Source organism: Pleurodeles waltl, chromosome 5 (genome assembly GCF_031143425.1).
Source record: "Pleurodeles waltl isolate 20211129_DDA chromosome 5, aPleWal1.hap1.20221129, whole genome shotgun sequence".
Classification (NCBI taxonomy): Eukaryota; Metazoa; Chordata; class Amphibia; order Caudata; family Salamandridae; genus Pleurodeles; species Pleurodeles waltl.
Genome location: NC_090444.1, coordinates 1,860,736,016 through 1,860,763,781, shown reverse-complemented (window position 1 = coordinate 1,860,763,781; position 27,766 = coordinate 1,860,736,016). Strand labels below are relative to the sequence as shown.

Sequence of the window (27,766 nt, the reverse complement as noted above, 5' to 3'; positions counted from 1 at the left end):
CAGCACTGATTGTGCCACCCACATAAGTAGCCCCTTAACCATGTCCCAGGCCTTCCATTGTAAGGCCTGTGTATACAGTTTCACTGCCACTTCGATTTGGCATTAAAAAGTACTTGCCAAGCCTTAAACTCCCCTTTTCCTACATATGTCACCCCTAAGGTAGGCCCTAGGTAACTCATAGGGCGGGGTGCTATGTAGGTGAAAGGCAGGACATGTACACGTGTGGTTTATATGTCCTGGTAGTGTAAAACTCCTAAATTAGTTTTCTACTACTGTGAGGCCTGCTCCTTTCATAGGCTAGCATTAGGGCTACCTTCATAAACTGTTTGAGTGGCAGATTCTAATCTGAAAGGGGTAACCAGGTCATATTTAGTATTGCCAGAAAAGGAATAGAAGATCCTGCTTATTGCTGGAGTTGGATTTAATATTACTATTCTAGAAATATCACTTTTAGAAAGTGTAATAGAAAAGGGGTATTACCTATGCAGTTGAATTTTTTCTGGAGAACAGACCACGACCTCACCAGGTTCCCACTGATTTCATATTGAAATTAGCACGGTTTGTATTGAGAAATAATTATTTCAAATTTGATAATGAGTTCTTTATTCAAGTGAAAGGGACAGCGATGGGTTGTCCTTTCGTGCCGGAGCTAGCTGTCCTGTTCATGGCAATGTTTGAAGACAGGTTTGTGTATAATAATAATAACCCTTTTGTTAGTAATATTGCAATATAGTTCCGGTTTATTGATGACATTTTTTGTCTCTCGGCAGCTCCATGGCGTCATTGAATCATTTCACAAGGTGGTTAAATCACACAACCAATGACAGTCAATTTTGAGCCACTAATAGGTGTGATTCTATCACATTTTTGGATGTTGAAGTGTTCCCTCTGAATGGTAATGTAGCAACTTCTCTCTGCACAAAGCCTACTGATCGTAACAAGGCATTGCATTATTCTAGCCACCATCCCGAAGCCTCCGAGATAATCTGCCATATGGGCAGTTTTTAGACATCCGGCGTAATTGTTCTTAAAAGACAGCTTTTGCGTACCATGCTAAAAAGCTGCATGATAAACTGACAGAAAGAGGTTACCCAAAAAAGTTGGTGATGCAATCCATCAAACAGGCTTGGTGGACTCCAAGAGAAACACTGTTGACTGAACGTGAGAGGGCCATCACAGATAGTTTGTGTATCCACATTTTGTCCACAGACTAACAATTTAAAAAGACAGTACTGCAGAATTGGCATTTGATTAGAAAAAATGACAAATCCTTTGTGAGACTGCTGTTTGCTTTTAAGAAGGATCAGAGCATTGGGAGTCAAATAGTTTGAACTTGTGTGTCACCAGCTTCTGTTAGAAGTGATTTGTGTCAAGCATGGAATTTATCTCCCGTAGAGGGGCATCACAAATGTGGTTTTTGCGTGTGTTGTGATTCTACTATTGAAAGGAAGGAATTTGAGTTTGAAAGAATTAAATGAAGTCATCTCGAATTTTCCAGTTGCAAAACCAAAATTTTTATTTATGGCAATCTTTGTCCTTGCAACAAATTGTATATTGGAAAGACTAACCAAGAAGTAAGGCAGTGTATCATTCAACATGAAGTCACAAATTAGATGCAGGGTCACTACAGCACCAATTGTGAGCCGTTTTTTAGATAATCATCACTCAGAGAATGGTGTGCTATGGACAGTGCTGGCTGTGGCCAAGGTTGGACATAGGGGTGGTGATTTAAGCTTGTCGCTCTTGAGAAGAGAAGCCAATTTGATTTTGAAATGTAATACTGCTACAGAGGGGTTGAATGAATTCAATGAATTACAGAATTTGTTGTAACTGTCAATTGTCAACTATAGTGTTTATTAATAATTTGCTCGCAATTCCTCAAACTTGCCAGATATATGATAGCAATGTGGGTCCCTCTTGGCAATCCATTGTGGACATTTTGGCCTACTACCGTTGGAATATATAGGCATCAGAGGGTAGCTGATGTCAACTAAGAGGCCGTGTAGGGTAGCTATGGATAGCTGTGTGTGACATGGGCAGACGTTGGATAAATATTTTCCAGCTCTCACAAATCTGTATTTTAGTGGTTTACAGTGTTAATCGGTACATCGTAGTGAATGCTTTTTCACTAATGTTTATTTCCTTTCACTTTTGCAGTAAGGAGTACTTTTGGGTAATTGGACTTCAGTTCCCAGAACCACCTAATTTGTTCATTGGATGGTCTGATCTGAATTGAGAAATGCATTTCGATTCTTTTCTTTGAAGTTTTTTTCCATGAAAGTAATTTTAATTGCTGGCATTAACATTCATGTAATTTGATGCTTGAGTTTATTTTGGTTAATATCCCTTCTGTTGAAACTTTCTTCAGTGGGAAGTTAAGGCGCAGGAGTTTCACGTCATAAGTCAGGATCACACACTGTATAACCCTCTCCCAAACTAAAGGTGCCTTTTGCTGGATTAACATCGGTCTGAATGCATTGTGAGCAAGCAGAAGGTAATGTCAGGCATTGTCAGATGGCGTTATTACATTTGTTTGGAGATTTCAAGGTTGCTTTATTTTGATGGGCTTTTGTTAATTTTTCAGGACAAGTTATGAAAGTGATTTATACTTCAGAGCAGCAAGTCGAGGAGTGTTTCTCTACTCAGTAAAGTAGATTGTGGTTACATGGTTATAAGCAGAAGAAATACATTTTGAAAATGGTTTTTCTTTTGCTTTCCAAGCTGGATTAATTTTATGGGTTTAGTTGTTTGATTTATGGCAAGTAACATCTGTTTGTGATTTAGTTTTCTTCCAGCTAGGTTTAAAATGATGCCTTAATGCTTCTTGGCTGTAATTTATTTTATTTCTGTAAATTTTTCACAGTGGCTTCGGTGTTGGATTCATGGTAAATGGATTTCACATGTAACTGGTGACAATGGCAAGTTATGTTTTGAATTGGTGTTTCCAATCCAGTGAATTCTCTTTAAAACACACATGGTTGGCTCAGTATCAGTATTGTATCGAAATGAGTAATAGTGAGGTCATCCATTGTTTTCACAGAATCGTGAGACCGCTGCTTTGGTGGTAAACCATTCATAAAGTGGTATTTCCTTCTGACCGCGTATTAATAATGCAATGTGTTATGGGCAGAGTGATGAGATCTGTTGGCACTTTTTCTTTTAGTGGTAGATGTGATTTTCGTTTTTCTTTTAGTAGTATATGTGATTTATGTTTTTTGTTAACAGTTGAGTTTTCATGTTCTGTGTCCTGAAGAGAACCCTTGAATCCAGTGGGTTCGAAACACTTCGCCAATAGGGAGCAGCAGTGAGCGCTATTAAAGAAGATATGGCCTTCATGGAGAATTCAAAGCATTGTCTTGTACGCCACATCATTCCTGTTTGAGGTACCACAAAGACTAATAATTAGCACCTCCTCACCCTTCTGAACTCTAAGGAGGAGCTTTAAAAATCTTGCGAATGAGTTAGAATCTGAGTTCCCTCTCCTTCAAATTGGTGCAGAACCTGAATTATAGGTTGATTGTTTGTGTCAATTTGTATATTGTCATATGTTTTTGATGTATGTAATGTGTGTGCAGTGGCAAAATACTTTTTGTATATGAGGTAATTACTCGCTTTTGTATTTGTTCTTCTGTGTGTGATAAATGTTATCCAATTACTATTGCTCTGGATAAATGTCATGTATTAATACTAGGGAGAGGTCATTGGTTTTGCCTTCTAATTGTAAATAATCATTTTTCACAAGTCAATTACAGTGTTGGCTCCTGTCTCTTTTGTGTACTTTTCGAAAGTGAGCATTTTGCTGCACTTAAAACCATCTGTGCCTTACAGCCTGTCTCCAATCAATGTCTAGTCTGTGCTGGTAGACAGCTCCCTTGTGCATTTCACAGAGACAAGCACACAGGACACTCAGTCACATCTGCATTCATCTGCATACTGAATGGGTCTTCCTGGGCTGGAAGGGTGGAGGGCCTGACACTTACATTTCAAGGGTCAGTGGGCTGCCCTCACACAAAGGACTGATAACTCCCCACTGGGACCCTGGCAGACAGGACTCGGCTGAAAGGGGAACTTGTGCACGTCAAAACCACTCTTTGAAGTATCCCCCACTTTAAAGGCATTTTTGGGTATGTAAACTGGGTCTCTGACCACACCAACTCAGTCACTTCTGGACCTACACTCTGTCAGAGGAGCTGCCTGGCTGCCCAAATGACTAATCTGAACTGCTTTTCTGGGAAGGACTGCTGCCCTGCTGTTGCCCTGCTGCCCTGCTGTTGCCCTGCTGCCCTGCTGGCCTCTGACTTTGCTGGAAGGACTCTGCCTTCCTCAAAAGTGCTCTACGAGGGCTTGGATTGAGCTTGCCTCCTGTTTCTGAAGTCCCAGGACCAACAAAGACTTCATCCCTTCAAGAAACTCCTTGTGCAACGCCTGTAGAAATTGACGCAAAGCCTGCATCACAGCTGAAAAGTTGCTGCACAGCTGACTAGAACGACACAGCACCGACTTTCTGAACAGAAATTCGGTGCAGCGCCTGCCTTGCGATGGAAAATTAGATGCATTGCCTACCGGATCGCCACAGTGCCTGCTCCTTTTTCCAGCGCGTCAAGAATTTTCAACGCATTGTCCCAGTATGTCAAAATATCCCCGCACTGCAGTGAGAAACCAAGACTGTTTGCCGAAAAAAACTGCAAAAAACCTTGCAGCGTGGAAAGAAAGGACTCATCGTCTGTGCTGCATCAGAAAATCCAGCGCAACAGCTCATTTTTCTACGCATCTCCTCCTATGCGGTCCCCGTTCGTCGCTATTTTTGACTCATCCCAGGTACTGTGTTTAACAACGAAACAACTGTTTATTTTTAAGGATTGAAACTCTTTTAATCCTTTTAAAAGTGATATGTCAACTTGTGCTTTTGTGATTTTTGTAGTTTTGATCTTATTTTATTTAGATAAATAAGATCTATTTTTATAAACCTGTGTGGTGTATTTTACTGGTGTTTTCACTGTGTTAATTTATGATTTATTGCACAAATACTTTACACATTGCCTTCTAAGTTAAGCCTGACTGCTCAGTGCCAAGCTTCCAGAGGGTGGGCACAGGATAATTTGGATTGTGTTGGGACTTACCCTGACTAGGATTGTAGTACCTACTTGTACAAAAGTGTATACCTCTGCCAACTAGAGTCACCATTTCTAACACTGATCAGCTGAGCAGGTCCTACCAAACACATTCCACAAAGTTATAGTCGCCATCTACTGGTGGCTCTGGTTCCCTTTGAATGAGGGTGGGTGGTCTCTGGTACTCCTAAAGTAGCTGGGAGTCCTGCCATGCCTCTAGATTGTTTGTTAGGAAATAACCTTGAGCACACTACCTGGAGGGAGGTAGAGCTAAGGTCTCACTTGGAGATGATGGGATTGGCTGAGTGAGTCTGCATGACCACACGGTCCATGGCAGCCCGGGAGGGAAGTCAAGGTCGTCTGTAGTCTGGAAAAATGGCCCAGACAGCTGCCAAGGAGAGGGGCAATGGGCGCAAGAAACCGGTCCCAGAAATACCCACGGTGGAGGTTGACGGGGTCCCTTAGGAAGAGGCCCCTGAGCCAACCGGGGAAGGCATTGCTACCCTGGGTGACTTACCAGAGCTTGCCTGCTGGCAAGTTGAGGGTGGCCTAACCAGGGAGGAATTCTGCAAGGCACAGAAAGAGTGTCCCACTCTTGAGGCAACAGGCCTCAGCCCAATCAGCAGGTGTAGCCTCTGAAAATCACCATGTCTACTTGGAGAATGATCTCCTTTACAGTGAGCCTAAGACTCCGGGCACTGGGCAGCATGTGTGCTGGTGGTCCCCCAGTGTTACCGGGCCTTCCTACTGGGCCTGGCTCATGACATACCCCTGGCAGGACATTTAGGGCAAGACAAGACCTTTGCCAGACTTTTCACCCACTTTTATTGGCCCTGAATGTGGACAGCCTCAGATACGTTCTATAGGTCCTATCCTACCTGCCAGTCCAGTGGGAATATAGGGGAAAAGTTAAAAGCTCCCCTAATCCCACACCCTGTCATTGGCACCCCCTTTGAAAGGGTGGGCATCAAGGTCATTGGTCCATTGGACCCCAAAACTGCCCTAGGGAACAGTTTTATCCTGATTTTGGTGGGCCATGCCACTTACTACCCAGAGGCAATCTCTCTGAAGACGGTTACTGCACTGGTGGTGACCAGAACTCTGATGGGGATCTTTACCCGTGTGGGTTTCCCTAAGGAGCTAGTGTCTGACAGAGGCACTAACTTCATGGTTGCATACATGAAGTCCATGTAGGATGCGTGTGGTGTAACCTACAAGTTCACCACACCCTATCATCCTCAATCCAATGGTCTTGTTGACAGAGATTTAACAAGACCTTGAAGGGTATGTTCACAGGCGTGCCTGAGCCCATGAGGGGTAAGCGGAACATCCTCTTACCATGCCTTCTCTTTGCTTATAGAGAAAATCCCAGAAAGGAGTAATGTTCAGTCCCTTTGAGCTTCTCTATGGGTACCATGTTAGGGGACCCTTAAGCATTGTCAAGGAGGGGTGGGAGAAAGCTCCCAGGAACCCCCCCCCCCCCAGGATGTGGTCAGTTACATGTTGGTCCCCTGCAACCCGATGCACCACTTTTGGAAAAAGGCCAAGAGAAACCTCGAGGCCAGTCAAGAGGTTATCAAATGCTGGTATGACCAGAAGGCCACTCTGGTGGAGTTTCAACCTGGATACAAAGTGTGGGTTATGGAACCAGTAGAGCCCAGAGCTCTCCAGGATTGCTGGACTGGTCCATATGAGATCAAGGAGAGAAAGGAGGAGGCCACTTACTTAGCGGACCTTCAGTCCCCTCGGAAACCCCTAAGGGTGCTCCATGTTAACAGACTGAAGCCTCATTTTGAGAGGTCTGAATCAGCATGCTCCTGGTGACAGATGAGGGTGTGGAGGAGGAGAGTGAACCTCTCCCTGGCCTCCTCTCCGCACAGGAGGGTGATGGGTCAGTGGAGGGTGTCAATCTCTCTGACTCCCTGACCCTGGACCAGCGAGGTGACTGTTACCAGTTATTGGAGCAGAAGTCCTCTCTCTTTTCCCTCACCCCTGGACTCACACACCTGTGTGTTCATGACATTGACACGGGAGACAGTCCCCCTGTAAAGAACAACATTTACAGGTTGCCAGACAGGGTGAAGGCCAGCATCAAGGATGAAGTTGCCAAGATGCTGGCTCTAGGGGGGCTTGAGACCTCCATCAGTCCCTGGTCGAGCCTGTGGTGCTGGTACCAAAGGCTGCCCCACCGAGTGCCAAACCAGAAATTCGGTTCTGCGTGGATTAACAGGGTCTCAACTCCTTCACCAAAACTGACACACACCCCATCCCCTGAGCTGATGAGCTCATTGACAGGCTTGGCGCTGCCAAATTTCTCAGTACTATTGATTTGATATCAGGGTACTGGCAGATTGCCTTGACTGAGGGGGCAAAAAAGAGGTCTGCATATTCAACACCTGAGGGACATTACCAGTTCTGGGTAATGCCCTTTTGCTTGGAAAATGCCCACTGTCTTCCAACGGTTGGTTAACGGGGTACTGGCTGATAAGTACGTGTTCTGCACCGCCTATCTAGATGACATTGCCATCTACAGTTCCAGCTGGGAGGAACACCTGCTTCACCCCCAGGAGGTGCTTCAGGCTCTGCAACAAGCAGGACTGACACTCAAGACCAGTAAGTGTCAGATTGAGCAGGGTTCCATGGTGTACTTGGGACACCTGGTAGGTGGTGGCAAGGTGCAGCCCCTCCAGGTAAAGATTGAGACAATCACAGCCTGACCACCACCTAGAACTCAAACTGAAGGGAGAGCCTTCCTAATCCTCACTGGTTACTACAGCAGATTTGTTAACTGAGCTGACTTCCAAGAAGCAACCTAGGTTGGTGATCTGGACAGATGCTTTTTAGAAAGCCTTTGATTCTCTCAATGAAGCCATGTGCATGGCACCCATGCTCAGGGCCCCTGATTACTCCGAGGAGTTTATAGTGCAGACAGACGTTTCAGAGCATGGAATAGGGGTGGTCTTAGCACAGCTGAATGAGGAGGGCCTAGGCCAACCAGTAGCCTTCATTAGTAGGTGGTGATTACCAGGGGAACAGAGGTGGAGATCCATTGAAAGAGAAGCATTTGCTGTGGTCTTGGCACTGAATAAGCTGAGACCATACTGTTTGGGACTCACTTCTGGGTTCAGACAGATCACAGGCCCCTCAAATGTCTCATGAAGATGAGTGGTGAAATTCCTCTTGAGGTGGTCCATCTCCCTACAGGAGTTGGACTTTACGGTGGACCATCGCCCGGGGACTAACCACAGCATTGCTGATGGTCTCTCCAGATTCTTCCTCCTTAGTGATGAGAGCTCCCAGGGGGTTGGGTAGCTCTACCCACTTTCAGCTTGGGGGCACATGTTAGGCCTGACAGCCTTAGGGTGGTCATCCCCCCACTTTTTGCCGGCCTCCCTCTACTTTTCTGACACTGTTTTTGCTGGTTTTAGGGCTCTGCAAAATTTACCACTGTTAACCAGTGCTAAAGTGCAAATGCTCTCTCCCTTAAACATGGTAACATTGGTTCATCCCCAACTGGCATATTTGATTTACTTATAAGTCCCTATTAAAGTGCACTACATGTACCCGGGCCTGTAAATTAAATGGTACTAGTGGGCCTGCAGCACTGATTGTGCCACCCACATAAGTAGCCCCTTAACCATGTCTCAGGCCCGCCATTGCAAGGTCTGTGTATGCAGTTTTACTGAAAATTCGACTTGGCATTTAAAAGTACTTGCCAAGCCTTAAACCCCCCCTTTTTCTACACATAAGTCACACCTAAAGTGGGCCCCAGGTAACTTATTGGACAGGGTGCTATGTAGGTAAAAAGCAGGACATGTACATATGTGTTTTATATATCATGGTAGTGAAAAATTCCTAAATTCATTTTCCACTAATGTGATGCCTGCTCTTTTCATAGACTAGCATTAGGACTGCCCACATATACTTTTTGAGTGGTAGATTCTGATCTGAAAGGGGTAACCAGGTCATATTTTGTATGGCCAGTATGGTAATAGAAAATCCTTCTTATTGGTGAGGCTGGAGTTTATATTACTATTTTAGAAATGTCACTTTTAGAAAGTGAGCATTTCTCTGCACTTAAAACCATCTGTGCCTTACAGCCTGTCTCCAATCATCATCTGGGCTGTGCTGGCTGACAGCCCCTTGTGCATTTCACACAGATAAGCACAAACGCAGGACACTCAGTCACATCTGCATTCATCGGCATACTGAATGGGTCTTTCTGGGCTGGAAGGGTGGAGGGCCTGACAAATTTCAAATGCCAGTAGCCTGCCCTCACACAAAGGACTGATAACCCCCCACTGGGATCCTGGAAGACCGGACTGGGCTGAAAGGGGAACTTGTGCACTTGAAAACCACTATTTGAAGTCCCCCCAACTTCAAAGGCAGTTTAAGGTATATAAACTGGGTCTCTGACCCCGCCAGCTTAGACACTTCTGGACCTACACCTGCACTCTGTCAGAGGAGCTGCCTGGCTACCGACAGGACTCATCTGGACTGCTTTGTTGAGAACGACTGCTGCCCTGCTGGGCTCTGACTTTGTTGGAAGGACTCTGCCTTCCCCAAAAGTGCTCTCCAAGGGCTTCGATTGAGCTTGTCTCCTGTTTCTGAAGTCTCAGGACCAGCAAAGATTTCATCCCTTCAAGAAACTTCTTGTGTGTCGAAATTCAGCGCAACACCTGCAGAAATAGACACAAAGCTTGTTACTGTATAATCTATTGCACAAATACTTCACAGATTGCCTTCTAAGTTAAGCCTGACTGCTCAGAGCCGAGCTACCAGAGGGTGGGCACAGGATAATTTAGATTGTGTTGTGACTTACCCTGACTAGGATTGTGGTCCCTACTTGGACAAGGGTGTATGCCTCTGCCAACTAGTGACCCCATTTCTAACATATATCTATTTTTATATAATTATTTTTTGTACTGTCGTTTGGATCAACAGATCTCGTAAAGGAAAAAACATAAATTTTGAATATTATGTACATATTTCTTTCAACATGCCATACCAAAGCAATGCGCATGAGGAACTCTTGGAACCAACCAACTGGAGAAGAGGAATCGTCTGTGATCAGTGACTCTAACTCTGCCTCTCTCTTTCAGTGGGACTTGGTGTGTGAACAGAAGTGGCTCAATAAGGCCTCGTCCACCTTCTTCTTCATCGGGGTCATGGTGGGGGCCATTTTGAATGGTTACCTGTCTGACAGGTATAGTATGCATTCATTGTTGCTGTAATTCATATGTGTTCATTCCTTCTTGTTCAACGCTTGCAGTCGTGGGTATGCTCTACTTGTTGTGCGATAAGTATGATGCACCATGGCATCTGCCTTATAAGGCATTCGTGTTTCCTCCTTTCCCTCACAATCCACAGTATCTCTGTGGATGAAATCTGAGTGAAGCAGCTTAGGAGATGTTGTTATGCAGACCAATGCAGCCTGAGCTGGGGCCTGTTAAAGTAATGCTAAATCGACAAATGGAGAGGTCCACACATGGGGGTGACTGGAGTGTGGACCGGTGCAATTAAGACACACACATTTGGGACGTTACAAAGAGGTGGGCTCTCGCTTTTGTTATGAGTGGCACGCATGTTTGTATAATACATGTGCGCCAAAGGACAATGAGCACCTAATATCCTACATTATTATGGTTGTACGAATGGGGTCAGTTCTTCATTCTGTGCTCGGTTGTGTTGCACTAATCTTTGTTTCCATTGAATTGTGTTTCTCATTTTTTTGGCTATTGTTGCCAAGATCTTATCCTAATTTGGATTTTGTTTTTTCCTTTTTCTCAATTTCGTTACTTAGGGCTTGATTTAGATCTTGGCAGAGGGAATACTCCCTCACAAATGTGACAGATATGCTGTATTACGATCCCCATAGGATACAATGGGATTATGATACAGCGGACGGGATATCCGTGACAGAGTATTCCTCTCTGCTGAGATCTAAATCAGGTTTGTTTGTGAATGTGGTGGTGCAGTTCTTCAAATCCCTGCCCTATATTGTTTCACTGCCCAAACATTTTCTTTGTGCCAGTCCATTCCAGGGATAGCTGATCTTAATTTTGTTCCACTTTGCTGTCCAACTTCATTCTCTCTTTTAGTTTCAAGGCTTGTTGTAGTTTTTTTCTGGTGAGCAATGGGGGCCATGTCTACTTTCATTCAAGTTCACTGTGCTGAGGTCCTCTTGTGCTTTCATCAGAAGAATGATAATGTTTTTTTCATCTCATGAACATATTGCAAATAAGAGTTTATCCAAATTATGGTACCCAAATGTATTGACTTGTGAAAGCTTTGAGCTGCCTGTTATTGAAAGACCTGTTGTGGACCATACCACAAATCACAGTAAGGTTTAGACCTGCTCATTGCTTATCCATTGAATAGCTATCTTGCCATGTCCTTGCTTCTTAGATGATTCCTTCCTCTTCCTGTGTTTGTCCCTCCCCTGGAGCTCTTTACCTCTCTTTTGATTGGATGACTGGCATCCGTGCACTGCTAACGTTCTTGGAAATATGTTTTTTTCTTTTGCTTTCAGCACTCCATGGCAGTGTCTGTGCTTTCTTCCCTCTCACTCGTGTGTTACTTCCCCAATACCTCCACCTATGTGTTCTCTGTTGCTCCCCATCCAAGCCAGACCTTTACTTCCCCCAATTTAGCATTTTTATAATTCTCCCCTCAAGTTCCCCTTTTGCTCCTCTGCCCACTCCTCATTTCTCTCACCTCACGCTGGCTTCTCCTTGCCCTACCCACCCCTCTTTTGTTCCCCATGCTCTCCTGTAGCACTCTTTGAAAAAAATGATTCTTTTTCAGGACTTTGGAGGGCTCTATTTGCTGATAGATTGCTGTGTTTTTTTAAAATCCTTTTGCACATGTTTAAATTATTACTTTTTATGTATAACTCCTGGTGGAGACCGCCATCTTGGTAATAAGGAGATAAGCAAAATGGCAGCTGCTTCTCACTGTATGGTGGCATATGTGTGTGATGAAACATGCACCGCATACGTTATCACATTGGGCTACGAATCAGCCATGAAGGTACACACACGTGCACATACATGTCATCGCACTCTTTTTTTCATTCTTTTCTTTCACCAAGTCAATAGGTCGAAGAGGGGAGACCTGTTGGCTTTGTAATGGAGCCGGCGGAGTTGCTGGTGTGCGACGGGTGCAGTTGCACCCGTCGCGATTTTCAGTGTCTGCTTTGCAGACACTGAAAATCTCAATGGGGCCCTGTTAGGGGGCCCCTGCAGTGCCCATGCCAGTGGCATGGGCACTGCAGGGGCCCCCAGGGGCCCCACGACACCCGTTCCCGCCATCCTGTTTCCTGAAGGGGGTCGGAATCCCCATGGCGGCGCTGCTTGCAGCGCCGCCGTGGAGGATTCCCTGGGGCAGGGGAAAACCGCCGGGAAACCGCCGGTTTCCCTTTTCTGACCGTGGCTTTACCGCCGCGGTCAGAATGGCCCCTGAAGCACAGCCAGCCTGTTGGCGATGCTTCCTCCGACCGCCAGGGTAGGAATGACCCCCATAATGGACTCGTAATACGGCTGGTGGTATATCCGTCACTTTACCGTCACTTTTGGACGGATTAACACCTCCTCCAAAGTTGTAATAACCCCCTTAGACTTTTGGTCTAAGTTTACCTTTGTGAATCGGGCCCTGTGTATGTAACAGGTACACTTCAACACATTAGCGTAACAAAACTTGAGGGTGTCCCCTACACAGTACCTGGAAGGGCCCCATCTCCTGACTCACTCAGCAGCTCTCTGTCCAGGATTCTGTGCTGAGGGGCCCCCCTGTAGCTTAGCTCTCCCCCTCCCTGGAGGGGGGGCGGGGCATTTGTTACGCCACTGCATCAGTACCAGCTGTGTGTGATCCGTGTTATCATGTGTTTCCTCCCAGGTATGGCCGGCGCACAATGCTCCTGGTGTGCTCTGTGCTCACACTGGTGTTCGAGGTGACCGCCGCAGCATCTGTCAATTATCCCATGTTTGCAGTCTTCCGGTCTCTTTCTGGGATGTCTCTCTCGGCAGTTCCCGTCGTCACAACGGCATTATGTAAGTAAGGCTTCGACTGTCAGCAGTGTCTTTTCATCAATTACATGTAATTGCATTACTCCAACTCAGCCCTCAGTGTCCCAGGGTTGTAAGTCAAGATATGGGTGACTTTAATTTTTATTTGGAGCAACTAAAGGATAAGGACATAAAATGCTGGCTGACACCCTGAAGAATTTTGATATGATACAATTGGATAAATCAGCCACGCATGAAGCAGGATTCACACTTGATGGTATTTTTGCCAATGAGCTGAATTTGTCAGTTGAGAAGTTTATCTCTTAGGCTTGGACTGATCATAGGGCTATCATTTTCAAATTAAGAATTCCATCAATACTATTTCTAGCCCAAAAAGCACCAGCAACATTAAAATATCACCAGTGGAATGAACTAGACTGCTCTGGATTAAAAGATGTATACCTGAAATCTCAGCCTGTGCTCGAGACTGATGTAGATCTCGCAGCAACTACTATTTACTGTCTGGATGGACATGGTGATCACACCATTTGGTCCCTCAAAACCCAACATCAATTACAGAGTTTCACCATCTGCACCATGGTATTCTCAAGACCTCGGGACGTATAGAAAGAAATGTAGGTGTCAGGAACATCTGTGGAGAGTGAACTGTGGCTCTGACGAGAACATGAAATATAAAACCATGATCAAAGATTATAAAAGGAAAATAAAGGTAGGCAAAGCTACTTGTTTTACTGAAAAACTCATCTAGAGAGCTTTTTAATACAGTTAAATCTCTATCCAAGTGCAGCATTAAGGACTCCACGATTCCAGATCAGTCATTATGCAGTACACTAGCAGATGTTTTACTTTCCAATGTCAATAATGTATTTAAGGAGTTTACCAATCTGGCAGGAAATACTGAGATTTTAGTGAGTGAGGAGATAGCAAAGAAAATTCTTTCCTTCAACAAAGAGCAAAGACCAGTGATGTTTATGGCAACGGTACTGGCCAAGTTACAGGAGATCAAGTGCCTGTAGGAGGAACAGTATTTGGGCTTCAGGGAGGAAATCAGAACCATCAATTCCACCCTGGGCACCATTGTAGGGGTGCTGAAGGAAGTACTCAACCACAGGAGGGACACTGTGGCACCTCAAGGGGCCCCTGAAACTAGCCTGGACGATGAACTGCCCACCACCTCCGCCGGGGCTAGTGGACAGGAAGCACTGCCACATGAACACCACACCAGCACCCCACCCCCTGCAGAGGGAGAACCACCTCGCAAACGGTCCCTGAGATCCAGGACAAAGACAGAGAACGATGCCAAGACCCCCGCCAAGAAATGAGACCACCCTGATTGTCATCCTACTGTCCCACTTTGTCACCCTGTCCATCCTTAAACTGCCCCAGCTCCACTTCCTATGCCCATTTTGGCAATGCACCTGTGAGACTAATAGACTGGACTCTGCCATGGACATTCCTCCGCCATCACCCCTCACCATTTTGCTACCCCCTCCAATATTGAGCACTAAAATAAACACCCTTAAAGCACAAAACAATCTGGAGTCAGTCTGTGATTTCGGAATACTGTATTAGCAATTACTGTGGCAAAAAGCTCTTTCATTTGTAATGTCAACATACCTATGTCACACAGCTGTAGTCCATGAGGAATCAATGCAGATGTCACACTTTGGGACCCACATCTGTGAAATCGTAAGGGAAAGTGACAACTCAGTGACCATACACTGGGTGAAAAAGACAGACAGTAGAGAGGTAGTAGTGTTTAAGCACATGTAGTAGGCAGGTCTGTATTCTTACCTGTGTTTCACTGGAAATATTGCTGGATCACTGAGTCCCTGTTGTCCATGTCTTCTTCTTCTGCTTCCTCGTCTTCACTGTCCACAGGCTCCACAGCTGCAACAACACCGCCATCTGGACCAACCTCCTGCAGAAAAGGCACCTGTCGTTGCAAAGCCAACTTGTGAAGCATACAGCAGGCCACGATGATCTGGCACACCTTCTTTGGCGAGTAGAATAGGGATCCACCTGTCATATGGAGGCACCTGAACCTGGCCTTCAGGAGGCCGAAGGTCCGCTCGATCACCCTCCTAGTTAGCCCATGGGCCTCATTGCAGCATTCCTCTGCCCTTGTCCTGGGATTCCTCACTGGGGTCAGTAGCCATGACACGTTGGGGTAACCAGAGTCACCTGCAAATGGCGAGGGACAACTGTTAGACACACACTAACCTGGAGGGATATCCCCAGACAACCATTCCCACTGACTAGCTTCCAGGTGCTCACCTAATAGCCACACACGGTGCCTCTGGAGTTGACCCATCACATAAGGGATGCTGCTATTCTGCAGGATGTAGGCGTCATGCACTGAGCCAGGGAACTTGGCATTCACATGGGAGATGTACTGGTCTGCCAAACATACCAACTGTACATTCATCGAATGATAACTCTTCCGGCTTCTGTACACCTGTTCACTCCTGTAGGGGGGTACCAAAGCCACATGTCTCCCATCAATGGCACCTATGGTGTTGGGGATATGTCCCAGGGCATAGAAATCACCTTTCACTGTAGGCAAATCCTCTACCTGAGGGAAAACAATGTAGCTCCGCATGTGTTTCAGCAGGGCAGACAACACTCTGGAAAACACGTTGGAAAACAGAGGCTGGGACATCCCTGATGCTATGGCCACTGTTGTTTGAAATGACCCACTTGTAAGGAAATGGAGCACTGACAGCACCTGCACTTGAGGGGGGATTCCTGTGGGATGGCGGATAGCTGACATCAGGTCTGGCTCCAACTGGGTACACAGTTCCTGGATTGTGGCACGGTCAAGCCTGTATGTGATGATCACATGTCTTTCCTCCATTGTCGACAGGTCAGCCAACGGTCGGTACACCGGACGATGCCGCCATCTCCTCACATGTCCCAGCGGACGGTGCCTATGAAGGACAACAGCGAGCACAGAGTCAAACAACTCAGAGGTACGTACCCACAGCTTTCACAGAACACCAATCATAATAAAAAAAGTGGCCTGTATGTGTGTTGAGTCTAGGCCTAGGTATGTGTGACGCAGGTGAAAATGAAGCCATGTGGGCCCCTGAAATGGCGGCTGCCTGACCTGTAAAGTGGGACAATGGGATGTGAGGTAACTGCGCTGGCGTTGTACACCGTCGCGGTAGGCAGACGAAGATCGCGGCGCAATGCTGCATTGGTTAACATTGGACCCTATGGGTCCCAGGAGCCAATGACGATGTACGCTGGCGATGACGATACACACTGCCGCGGACGTGACCGCCATTTTCTATCACTTCAATCGCTCGATACCTGATCTTCGACAGGAGAGGACCTACACTGCAAGTGCTGCTGTGACCTCGGTCCGGAAGAGACAATGGCTCGAGTGTCTGGGGAAAGGGCCCCTGCCTTCACATCGGAGGAGTTGGAGAAACTCGTGGATGGGGTCCTCCCCCAATACACGCTACTCTACGGTCCTCCAGACAAACAGGTAAGTACACTGGGAGCATGCTGTATGGGCTATGCCTGTGTGGAGAGGTGTGGATGTAAGAAGGAAGGGGGAAGAGTGCGGCGTGCATGAAACGACGGTGAGTGCATGTGCCACATGGCAAGGGTAGGGATGTGGGCCAATGACTGTGACGGTGCAGTTGGTAATAAGTTTCTCTTCCCCCTGTACAAATCATGTAGGTCAGCGCCCACCAGAAAACATATATTTGGCGTGCCATCGCCAAGGACGTCTGGACCCTGGGGGTCTACCACAGACGGAGCACCCACTGCCGGAAAAGATGGGAGGACATTCGCCGCTGGAGCAAGAAGACAGCGGAGGCTCGGCTGGGGATGGCCTCCCAACGTGGGAGGGGTGCCCGTCGCACCATGCCCCCCCTGATGTTCAGGGTCCTGGCGGTGGCATACCCGGAGTTGGATGGGCACTTGAGGGCATCCCAGCAGCCACAAGGGGGTGAGTACAATCTCATTCTGCTGATTTTGCGCGCAGTGGAGGGGTCTGGGTGGGGGAAGTGGGCTGTGGGTTTCCCTAGGCCAGGGCGAGTTCCGTAGGCAAGGCAGGCCATGTGGCACCCCACCGCACCTCTGTAGAGTGCCAAGTACACCTAGTCATGCCCCTGTGTCATCCATGTGTGCAGATGTCGTCTATAGCCTAGTAGGCCATTTCCCAGGAATTGAACAGTGGAGCCCAAGAGCGCGGCGTAGTGCAGGGGGCTTGTGTGTCTGTCGTGTCCGCCAATGGTAGCGGTAATGCATGCACTCAACATGTCTTTCTTCTGTCGTCCCCCCCCTTTTTGTGGTCTCCTTGTTCTTGTGTGCATTAGCATCATCAGGCGGAGGAGCAGTGGCACCAGAGCACGAGGGGGCTGCATCCCACATGGCCATGGAGGGCCACACTACGGAATCGGACTTCACCAGTGGGACGGAGGGTGAGGGGAGCTCCACGGCGGGGACAGGAGCTGAGACCAGTGACACAGACTCGTCCTCTGATGGGAGCTCCCTTGTGGTGGTGGCAACATCTGTGCCCCCCCCCCATCTACAGGTACAGACGCCACCCCCCCTACCAGCACCGCCCTCCCAGCAGCCCCTCAGCCTTTGCCCCGTGCCGGCTCACCCGGGAGGGTGGGCATCACCTTCACCCCAGGCACCTCAGGCCCTGTCCCAGTCACCCCTGCTGCCCTGAGTGAGGAGGCCATTGAGCTCCTCAGGTCCCTCACTGTTGGGCAGTCTGCCATTTTGAATGCCATCCAGGGTGTAGAAAGGCAGTTGCAACAAACAAATGCATTCCTGGAGGGCATTCATTCTGGTCAGGTGGCCCTTCAGCGAGCTTTTCAGACTCTGGCCTCAGCACTGATGGCAGCCATTGTCCCTGTGTCTAGCCTCCCCCCTCCAACTTCCTCCACCCAGACCCAATCCCCTGTACCCCAGCCTATCCCAAGCACACCTCTAGACCAGCATGCACACATGTCAACACACAAGGGAAGCTCAGGCAAACATAAGCACCACACATCCCACAGGCACTCACGCAAGCATCACACACATGCAGACACACCAACACCCACTGCCTCCACTGTGTCCCCCTCCTCCTCGTCACCCTCCTCCCTCTGAGTCTCGTCTCCACTCACACCTGCATGCACTACCTCTACAGCCACTACTACCACCCCACCCCGCTCAAGTGCAGTCACCACCCCCACTACCATTCACACGTCCCCTGTGTCCTCTCCCAGTGTCTGTGACACCCCCTCTCAAGATACACAAACGCAGGCACACACCCACCCAACAGCCATCCACCTCACGACAGCCTCCAGCGCATGCAACTTCACCCAAAGTCAGCAAACGAACACCTCCTACAACCACAACCTCTTCCTCCACTCCCAAACCCCCTCCAGCTACCCGTCCCAGTGTCTCCAAAAAACTTTTCCTGTCCAACCTTGACCTCTTTCCCACACCTCCCTCCCCCGTCTGTCTCCTAGGTCCCGAACTAGCACCTCAGCCACAACATCTCGGGGACCAGTGGTGCCTGTAGTCACCGGAATCTGGAGTGCACCGGCCACCAGGGCAGCCAGTGTGGCACGGAGCGACAGCATAGACAGTCCCCCACCTGTCAAGCATCAGAAGTTGGCCAGTGCCCGGCGGGAGAGGGGGAAGACTCCATCCACCAAAGCTGCTCCCAGGGGTACAGATGGGAGTGTGGAGTCAGCTGCGACACCTTCCAAGGTGGGAAAGGGGCACAAGAAACTCAGCAAGTCTGGGAAGAACAGCACGGCGGAGAAGACCGCCATCATCCCCGCTGCCCAGGAGGCCACAGCCATCATCCCCGCTGGGACAGAGAGGACCGCCAGCACAAGCCCCGCTGGTCTAGAGAGGACCGCCAGCACAAGCCCCGCTGGGCTAGAGAGGACCGCCAGCACAAGCCCCGCTGGGACAGAGAGGACCGCCAGCACAAGCCCCTCTGGGCTAGAGAGGACCACCAGCACAAGCCCCGCTGGGCTAGAGAGGACGGCCAGCAGAAGCCCCGCTGTAGAGACTTGAGAGACTGTGGCTTTGCACTCTCCAGGACGTGGATTTGGTGTCGTGCACTCAACCGGCTGAGGTGCCCCCCCCTTCCGTCCCCCTGAGGTGCCTGTTTTGTTGCTCTCTGATGCCCCTGTAGTGTTCTCTCCGTCATGGTCGGGGATCTTGTGTGGGCCTCGCCCATACCGTGTGGGCCCAGTGTTCCACGGACTTAATTGGAGCACTACCTGGACTACTATGCTTGGTGTATATTTTGTTAATGGTGTATATATTTATTTTTGCCTACTTGATTTTAATATATTACAATGGTTACACTCATTTTCTTTTGTCTTTGCATTCTTCCGGGAGGGTTGGGGGGTGTAACTGTGATGTATCACTATGTATTAGTGTGTGTGTTGTCGTGGGTGAGGGTGGGGGTAGGGGTGTTGCGTGTTGCGTGTGTGTGGTGTGTCCCTGTTTTTTCCCTCCCCCCTCCCCTGTGTCGTAGGTGCAGTACTCACCGTGGTCTTTGCCACCGGCGTTCGTGCTCCTGGTAGAGGAGCAGGAAGACTATCGCAGGGAGAATTTGGAGTTCCGGATCCATAGTGTCCTAGTTCCTCGTGGGGTGTGTAGAGGTGAGCGTTTTCCCTTCGGAATCCTGTTTCCGCCGTGTGTTTATCAGCGGTGAATCTGCCCCGGAAAAGGTGGCGGATTGGTAGGTTGTGATACTGTGGGCAGTACTTTGTCCTCCGCCTGTCTGTTGGAGGTGACTGACGCGCTGTTTGTTTGTACCGCCGTGGTGGTCGGAGTGTTAAAGTGGCTGTCTTTGTTGACGTTTTCCGCCACGGTCGCAATTGCAAAATCTTTACCGCCGGCCTGTTGGCGGTCTTACCGCCGCTTTAACACCGACCGCCAGGGTTGTAATGACCACCTATGTTCCTTCAAATATGCATACATGAACATTTGGATTAAATACATGTGCCAACCATTGCAGGTAATCCCCTCTGAGCTTCCATTATACACGTCTTTCACTAGTGGACTTCCTTAAAGCATGTTGATTGACTTTTACATCATCTGATGTGTAGTTTTCTTTTATCCTGTGACTAGATAGCAAACTTTCTTTATCATTGAATTCACTCAATAATCAAGCCCTCCTCTCGAACCTTTGCAACTTTCCCAACATTCCACCAATGACCACCTTCCAACATAACAGCATTTATACACACTTTCTTCACTATAACAGGTTCGCCATAGCTGGCACCCCCTTTCTTCACAAACATTTGATATTTAATGTGTATCCTGTCTCCCAGTCGTTTGTTTTATTCTGTGCTTCCACCACCCTTCTAAGAATGGATGCCTGATCCAGCTTACATATGACATTACTTTGTACAGCTTTGGCCAACCATGCAGGGTAAAGTATTGAGGTTGAACGGCATCTCCTTAGAAGCTCAAAAGGAGACACCTTGGTAAGTGAATGTGGTCTAGTGTGATAAAACCAAATAATTTACTTTATGGCTCCCTCAGCATCATAATTATTGCTCTTTGCCCACTTCACACATGCACCCGCCACCCTATTCATTCTTTCCACAGAGACCGGAAATGTTTGTATTTCATGGTTCATAAATTGAACTCCATTAGTAGTAATGATGATGGGCTCAGGGAATCCCTTCCTCATTAGATGTCTCCCAAAAATCACACCACATCTCCATCTTAAGTCGCTCAAACAAGTCTTGACATGCAATATCCCACATGAATGGAACCATAGTTTTTAACATATATTTAAAAGAGTTTCATTCTAGTGGCATATTGTGGCATAAACCTGGCATACAGTTTACACATTCCAATAAAGGAACGTAGCTCCTCCTTGTTCTTAGGGCTGGGACATTCTACCACTGCCTTAACAAATCCTGGTCTAGGAGAAATGCCCTCACTTGAAATACAATGTTATGGAAATTCAATGCCTCTTTTCCAGAACTCGCATTTCTCTTTCTTTACTACCACCCCATTAGTCTCATAAATGTGGAGCACAGATCTAAGGGTATTTTCGTGATCTTTCAAATTCTTAGCAAAAATCTAAACGTTGTCTTGAATTGATAAGACTCCCTTGACTTTACCTAAAAGTTGGTGCATCATGTGCTGGAACACCGAGGCTGCAGATGTCAATCCAAATAGAATTCTACAAATTTGGAAGGTATCAAAAAGTGAGTTGAATGCTGTGTAATGGCAGGACGTATCCTCCAACACAACTTGGTGATACACATAGGCCAAATCTATTTTTGAGAACCATTTAGCGCCTCTGAGTGCCTCCTAGAGATCACTAATCTTGGGTAGGGGATGAAAGTCTACCCATATTTCTTTACTCAGGCTCATCAAATCCACACACAAAAGTATGTCACCATTGTGTTTGTGTGCCACAACCGGAGGGTAAAGCCATAAACTGGATTCAATGGACAAAACTCTCTGTTCTAGAATCAACGCTCAACTGAACTGCAGACTCCAGACCATACAAAACTCAAGGTCCAGGCTCACCCTAAACCTCCCATGCTGTACTCACATCACCCCACACTTCAAAGAGCCCCACTGACTCTCAATCTATAAATGAGCACTCTTCAAACTTCTCACTCTCACAAGCAAAGCTTTACACAACAGCGATCCCAATACGTCAATAACTGCATAAACTTTCATAAACCCATCAGACACCTCCACTCAGCCAGACTCCTACTCGCACACACCCTCCACATACTCAGAATCAGATCCAGCGGTAGTGCCTTCTCCTACTGCACTCTTGAAGCCTGGAACAGCTTGCCTCGCCACATCAGAGCCTCATCCTCAGTTCTTGAATTCTGCAAGAAACTGAATACCTGGCTCTTCACCTAGGCCTGACCTTGGCTCAGCCCATACAGCCTCTGCTTCAGAGCCAGGATATCCTCCTGGGTGAGCTGTTCATTACACAAATTACCATAACATGACATGACATCTCTGCAAAGTTCTGTTAATGGTTTCTGGGGTTTGCCAGCTGCTATGATTCGCATGATTGAAATATTTGCTGTTTCAATTCAGATTTCAAGCAGCCCCTGGCCTTCTCTAACTTTATTAACATAAACTGTACTTCTGCCAATTACTGCAAATCAAACTGTTACCCTGACTATATGACAGTCTTGATCTTGGCTGTCCATGTCTATGGCTGCAGAATGTGTTCCATCTGCTTTGTCCTGAAGGGTGGTTTCTCTCCCTTTCTTTCCTATTTAATAAGTGGCCTCCCTCTCTCTCTCTCTCTCTCTCTCTCTCTCTCTGTCCCTTTCTCCCTCTCTCTCTCTCGCCCGCTATATCTCTCATATTCGAGGGCAAGCCCTTAATTAAGAAACCAATCAAGTTGCAATAACCATAATTGATAATAATGCACACTGATTGCTGAAAACACCTACTACAATCACAGCACCTGCTAACCGAGTTATGACACAAGCCACCTACTGGGAACTACAGTTGCTATCAAAGTCGAACTGAAAAGAAGGGACGTGTTCAGGGCATCCTTTTGAAATAGGAAATTGGTATGGCATGTATGTATTAATGTTTTGTGACCGAATACCAGTCATAAAACAATATCCATCTGACTACAAACATGTATTGGTAACCCTTTTGCAAATGGGAAAGGGTTCCCTATGGACCTCTTTCCCTTTGTGAATGAAAAATATTTTCTTTAAGAGGAGGCAGTGGTCCACTGGACCACTGCTTCTTCTTAAACAAACAAAAAGACAAAATAAAGAAACTTTTTTTTTTAAATGCAGTCCTGTTTCTTTTAAGGGAAATGGGCTGCATTTGAAAAAAATAAGTCTGTGTAGGAAAGTACCATCTGGCCAGTGCCAGCAGGTGACGTCAGAGACTCCTTCTGATAGGCTCTTACCTGTGTTGCTAGCCTATTCTCCTTCCTAGGTAGCCAAACCTCCTTTTCTGGCTATTTAGGGTCTCTGCTTTGGGGAATTCTTTAGATAACGAATGCAAGAGCTCATCAGAGTTCCTCTGCATCTCTCTCTTCACCTTCTGCCAAGGAATCGACCGCTGACTGCTCTGGAAGCCTGCAAAACCGCCACAAAGTAGCAAAGACGACTACTGCAACCTTGTATCGCTGATCCGGCCGCCTTCTCAACTGTTTTCCTGGTGGTGCATGCTGTGGGGGTAGTCTGCCTCCTCTCTGCACTAGAAGCTCCGAAGAAATCTCCCGTGGGACGACAGAATCCTCCCCCTGCAAACGCAGGCACCAAAAGACTGCATCACCGGTCCTCTGGGTCCCCTCTCAGCACGACAAGCGTGGTCCCTGGAACTCAGCAACTCTGTCCAAGTGACTCCCACAGTCCAGTGACTCTTCAGTCCAAGTTTGGTGGAGGTAAGTCCTTGCCTCACCACGCTAGACTGCATTGCTGGGTACCGCGCGATTTGCAGCTGCTCCGGCTCCTGTGCACTCTTCCAGGATTTCCTTTGTGCACAGCCAAGCCTGGGTCCTGACACTCTAACCTGCAGTGCACAACCTCCTGAGTTGTCCTCCGGCGTCGTGGGACCTTCTTTTGTGACTTCGGGTGAGCTCCGGTTCACTCTTCTTCGTAGTGCCTGTTCCGGCACTTCTGCGGGTGCTGATTGCTTCTGAGAGGGCTCCTTGTGTTGCTGGGCGCCCCCTCTGTCTCCTCACGCAATTGGCAACATCGTGGTCCCTCTTGGGCCACAGCAGCATCCAAAAACCCTAACCGTGACCCTTGCAGCTAGCAAGGCTTGTTTGCAGTCTTTCTGCGTGGGAACACCTCTGCAAGCTTCTTCACGACATGGGACATCCATCCTTTAAAGGGGAAGTTCCTAGTCCTCTTTGTTCTTGCAGAATCCACAGCTTCTACCATCCAGTGGCAGCTTCTTTGCAACCTCAGCTGGCATTTCCTGGGCATCTGCCCACTCCCGACTTAATTGTGAGTCTTGGACTTGGTCCCCTTGTTCCACAGGTACTCTCGTCTGGAAATCCATCATTGTTGCATTGCTCGTGTTGGTCTTCCTTGCAAAATTCCCCTATCACGACTTCTGTGCTCTCTGGGGAACTTAGGTGCACTTTACACCTACTTTTCAGGATCTTGGGGTGGGCTATTTTTCTAACCCTCACTGTTTTCTTACAGTCCCAGCGACCCTCTACAAGCTCACATAGGTTTGGGGTCCATTCGTGGTTCGCATTCCACTTTTGGAGTATATGGTTTGTGTTGCCCCTATACCTATGTGCTCTCATTGCAATCTATTGTGACTGTACATTGCTTGCATTGCTTTCTATTGTTATAACTGCATAATTTTGGTATTGTGTACCTATATCTTGTGTAAATTTGCTATCCTCATACTGAGGGTACTCACTGAGATACTTTTGGCATATTGTCATAAAAATAAAGTACCTTTATTTTTAGTATATCTGTGTATTGTGTTTTCTTATGATATTGTGCATATTACACCAGTGGTATAGTAGGAGCTTTACACGTCTCCTAGTTCAGCCTAAGCTGCTCTGCTAAGCTACCCTTTTCTATCAGCCTAAGCTGCTAGACACCTCTTCTACACTAATAAGGGATAACTGGACCTGGTGCAGAGTGTAAGTACCCCTTGGTACCACTACAAACCAGGCCAGCCTCCTACAGTCTGCTTCATTAAAAAGCAATTAAACAGCAACTACACCATCCCACTTATGGCTGTGATTCCTAATGAGTCACAAATGGCCATCTACCTCATTAATTTTCATTAGGTGGGTCAATTTACGACCCACCAGGAAGTGCTGAACTACATTTGACACTTCAATACATTAGGGATTGCGATTTTCAAACAGCGATTCCAAAAGAATCGCAATTTGGAAATCACTGTTCCCAATGTTAGCACATCTGGCCCTTGGCTCTTTTGTGGAAACCCGAGAAGGGATAAAATTCATGAACAGTCCTACATTTTTCATTAGTCATTGTTCCTTGGGCCAGATGATCTTAGCATGGTAGTTGTAATCACTGAATGCTAGGATCTCTATTTTTGATGACTTAATTTTAAGGTGTTTTTTCAGCAGCCACTGGTTGACTGCTCGGAGGCAGTGGCAGAAATCTAGCTCCCTTAGGATTTCCAGCTTTGCAGTGATCTGAGGTTGAAATATGGAATTCAGAGCAGAGCCATTGGCTCTTCAAGGCTAAAATAACTTTCCTTAAAGTATGATGTTTTCCTCCAGGAAGTCATAGTTCAGGATGAAGACCGCTGCTTTTAACCATTTTCCTAGGAACAAGCCACTTGAGATCGGTGTCTAGCAACCGACTGCTAAGTGAAGGATGTTCATGAAAGTCTGAAATAGGGAGGGACATTCATTGACCATAGTGTAGAAATGAGATGGTAAGATTTGCTTTAAGGAGGCTGGGATCTACTGTCAATATCATCATGTTAGGGCCTGTTATATATATTGGTGATGGCGTATTATCCGTCAAAATAGCTGAGTGCTTAATGCTCGTCATGCTGAGGGTTCTCCGCCCTCTGTATTTAGATATGTCCATTTAGCCAGCAGACGTATCTAGCATTTCCAGGAACCACCATTACAGCGGTTCCTGGCCATGCATTAAGTTTCACAGACGCTCTGTTAATATGACGGAGGAGTGCCTCAAACTTCCATTTTTTTTATTTTTTTATTTTCAAAAATAAAACTCCAAAGTTTCGCAAATTAAAAAAAAAAAAAACAATGTCCCCCCTGGCCATGGGGGCTATCTCCCATGGTTAGGGAAGCATTTAGCAGTTTTCACTGCCCCTTAACAACAGGGATTTTCCTGGTGGTGACAGGCAGTTAAAACTGACCTCTAATTCCTCCAACCTGAATTCGGTGGATGGAATTATAGGCCTGCTTCTCACGGAGGTAGACCTCACTGTGATTAAATCAAAGGGACGCCTGCATCTAAATTTGGCAAACAGAACAACATGTTGGTGATAAGCATACTCTATCAGTGTTGCGACTGAGTATGCTTAACACCAACAAATACATTGGGCATTAAGTCAGAAGATAAAATATTTGACCAAGACGAATCTGGTTGATGCATCCAACTGTGCTCCATCGTGATCAGTCTCAAATTGTGCTTAGGTCTCAGTCTACTGCAACCACTGACTATCATTGGTGCCTTGTGCTTTTGGCACTATTTCTACTTAAATCTTAAAAAAATAGATGTCTGTGGTTCCCCTAATTGGAGGTTTGTCATTTTTCTGCCATTTTGTTAATTCACTTTTACTCTATTTTTTTCAATTCAGTTTGGGATTTTTATTGCTTTGCCTTTTGACTTTATTACTGTTTTGCACTGCATAACTGCTGTACACGTTGCCCTAAGTTAAACCTGTCTGCATCATACCATAGCTACCAGGGAGTTGAGCTCTGGATAATTTAGTGACTTTGAGGGTTTACATTCTCAAGGGTTATGTTTATTCCTTGAAGTGGATAGTCACACACTTTAACGAATAATAGAATTTCTTAGACCCTAAATACATATGCGAGCTCTCACATCCATTGCCCTACAGCCATGGAAAGGCTGCACCAGTCGTTCTCTACTCACATCTGCAATCTCTAGAGAACAACGCGCATTACTGAGTGGAGGGATCCTATTTGAGAACTGTGGGCTCTTGTGTACCCATTTTTCCACTTGATGTTGAGGCAGATAGAACAAGCATGACTCCTGATGGCCATCAAAGACTTTTGATAGTTCTATAAATAAACAGTAGGGGAACCATGGCCAGCCAATAAACAATCAGCTGTTTGTCTAACCCTAGTGGAGTAAGAGATAATCCTTGTCTCCTCTAACCAGGCCAGTAATTGGGTTGTATTGCTTCAGTTCTAATGGAAGTAAGCGAGAACCTACAACTGGCAACAAATGTGGTTTAGGAATAGTTTCCAAAGTAAGCTGTTACCAGAGTTTGCATTGTGTTGTGTGCTGCATGACATAAGAGTTTAGTAGATTATGGGCTAAAAGAAGAACACAATGACCAAACCAGCTTCAACACAGATGGGGGCTGGGAATATGATCAACCGCAAATCAAAAACCAGATCTAATCAGTGTGTTTTGTCTTGCAGCTGTGGAATGGGTGGAGGTGAAGCACCGGTTCAAGGCCTGGTGCATGAGCAGCATATTTTGGCCTATTGGAATTATGCTCCTGTCCCTGGTGGCGTACCTGATCCGGGACTGGCGGTGGCTTCTCATTGCTGCCATGTCCCCTTATGTTTTTATCATTATCAGCATATGGTGAGTAGAGAGGAATTCATGGCAGTCACTATGCTATCCAATAGTCTGACCCCATGCATGGCTCTACTAGTGGATCTCAATTCATGATTGCCCTTGCTCTACCTCTTTCCTTTATCACATTTTAACAGTGGGGTCCCAGACAGAGCCCTGCCAATGTATCCTGATCGTGGTCTGAATCTGTTCTCCTATATGTCTATGTGCTATTATCTTACATATAGTGTTGTTTACTCCAGTTGTAACCCTTACACCCTTATGGAAATACAGCCACATCTCCAAGTCCTCAAATAGTCCCTGACACGTTTTCTGATAGTTTAAAATTAGCCCTCAAAACTAGTCTGCCTTTGAAAGTTGGTTCAATGTTTTCCCTGTTTCC

The 27,766-nt window shown here is 46.8% G+C and overlaps 1 protein-coding gene across 1 annotated transcript in view; it reads left to right on the top strand.

The window, feature by feature from the left end:
• LOC138296887 (solute carrier family 22 member 7-like) overlaps positions 1-27,766 on the top strand; it is a 214,846-nt gene that overhangs the window by 85,789 nt on the left and 101,291 nt on the right. The window contains exons 3-5 of the mRNA XM_069236382.1: positions 10,214-10,317; positions 13,008-13,162; positions 27,225-27,393. Coding sequence (XP_069092483.1) covers positions 10,214-10,317; positions 13,008-13,162; positions 27,225-27,393 — 428 coding nt within the window. The remainder of the gene's footprint in view (positions 1-10,213; positions 10,318-13,007; positions 13,163-27,224; positions 27,394-27,766) is intronic.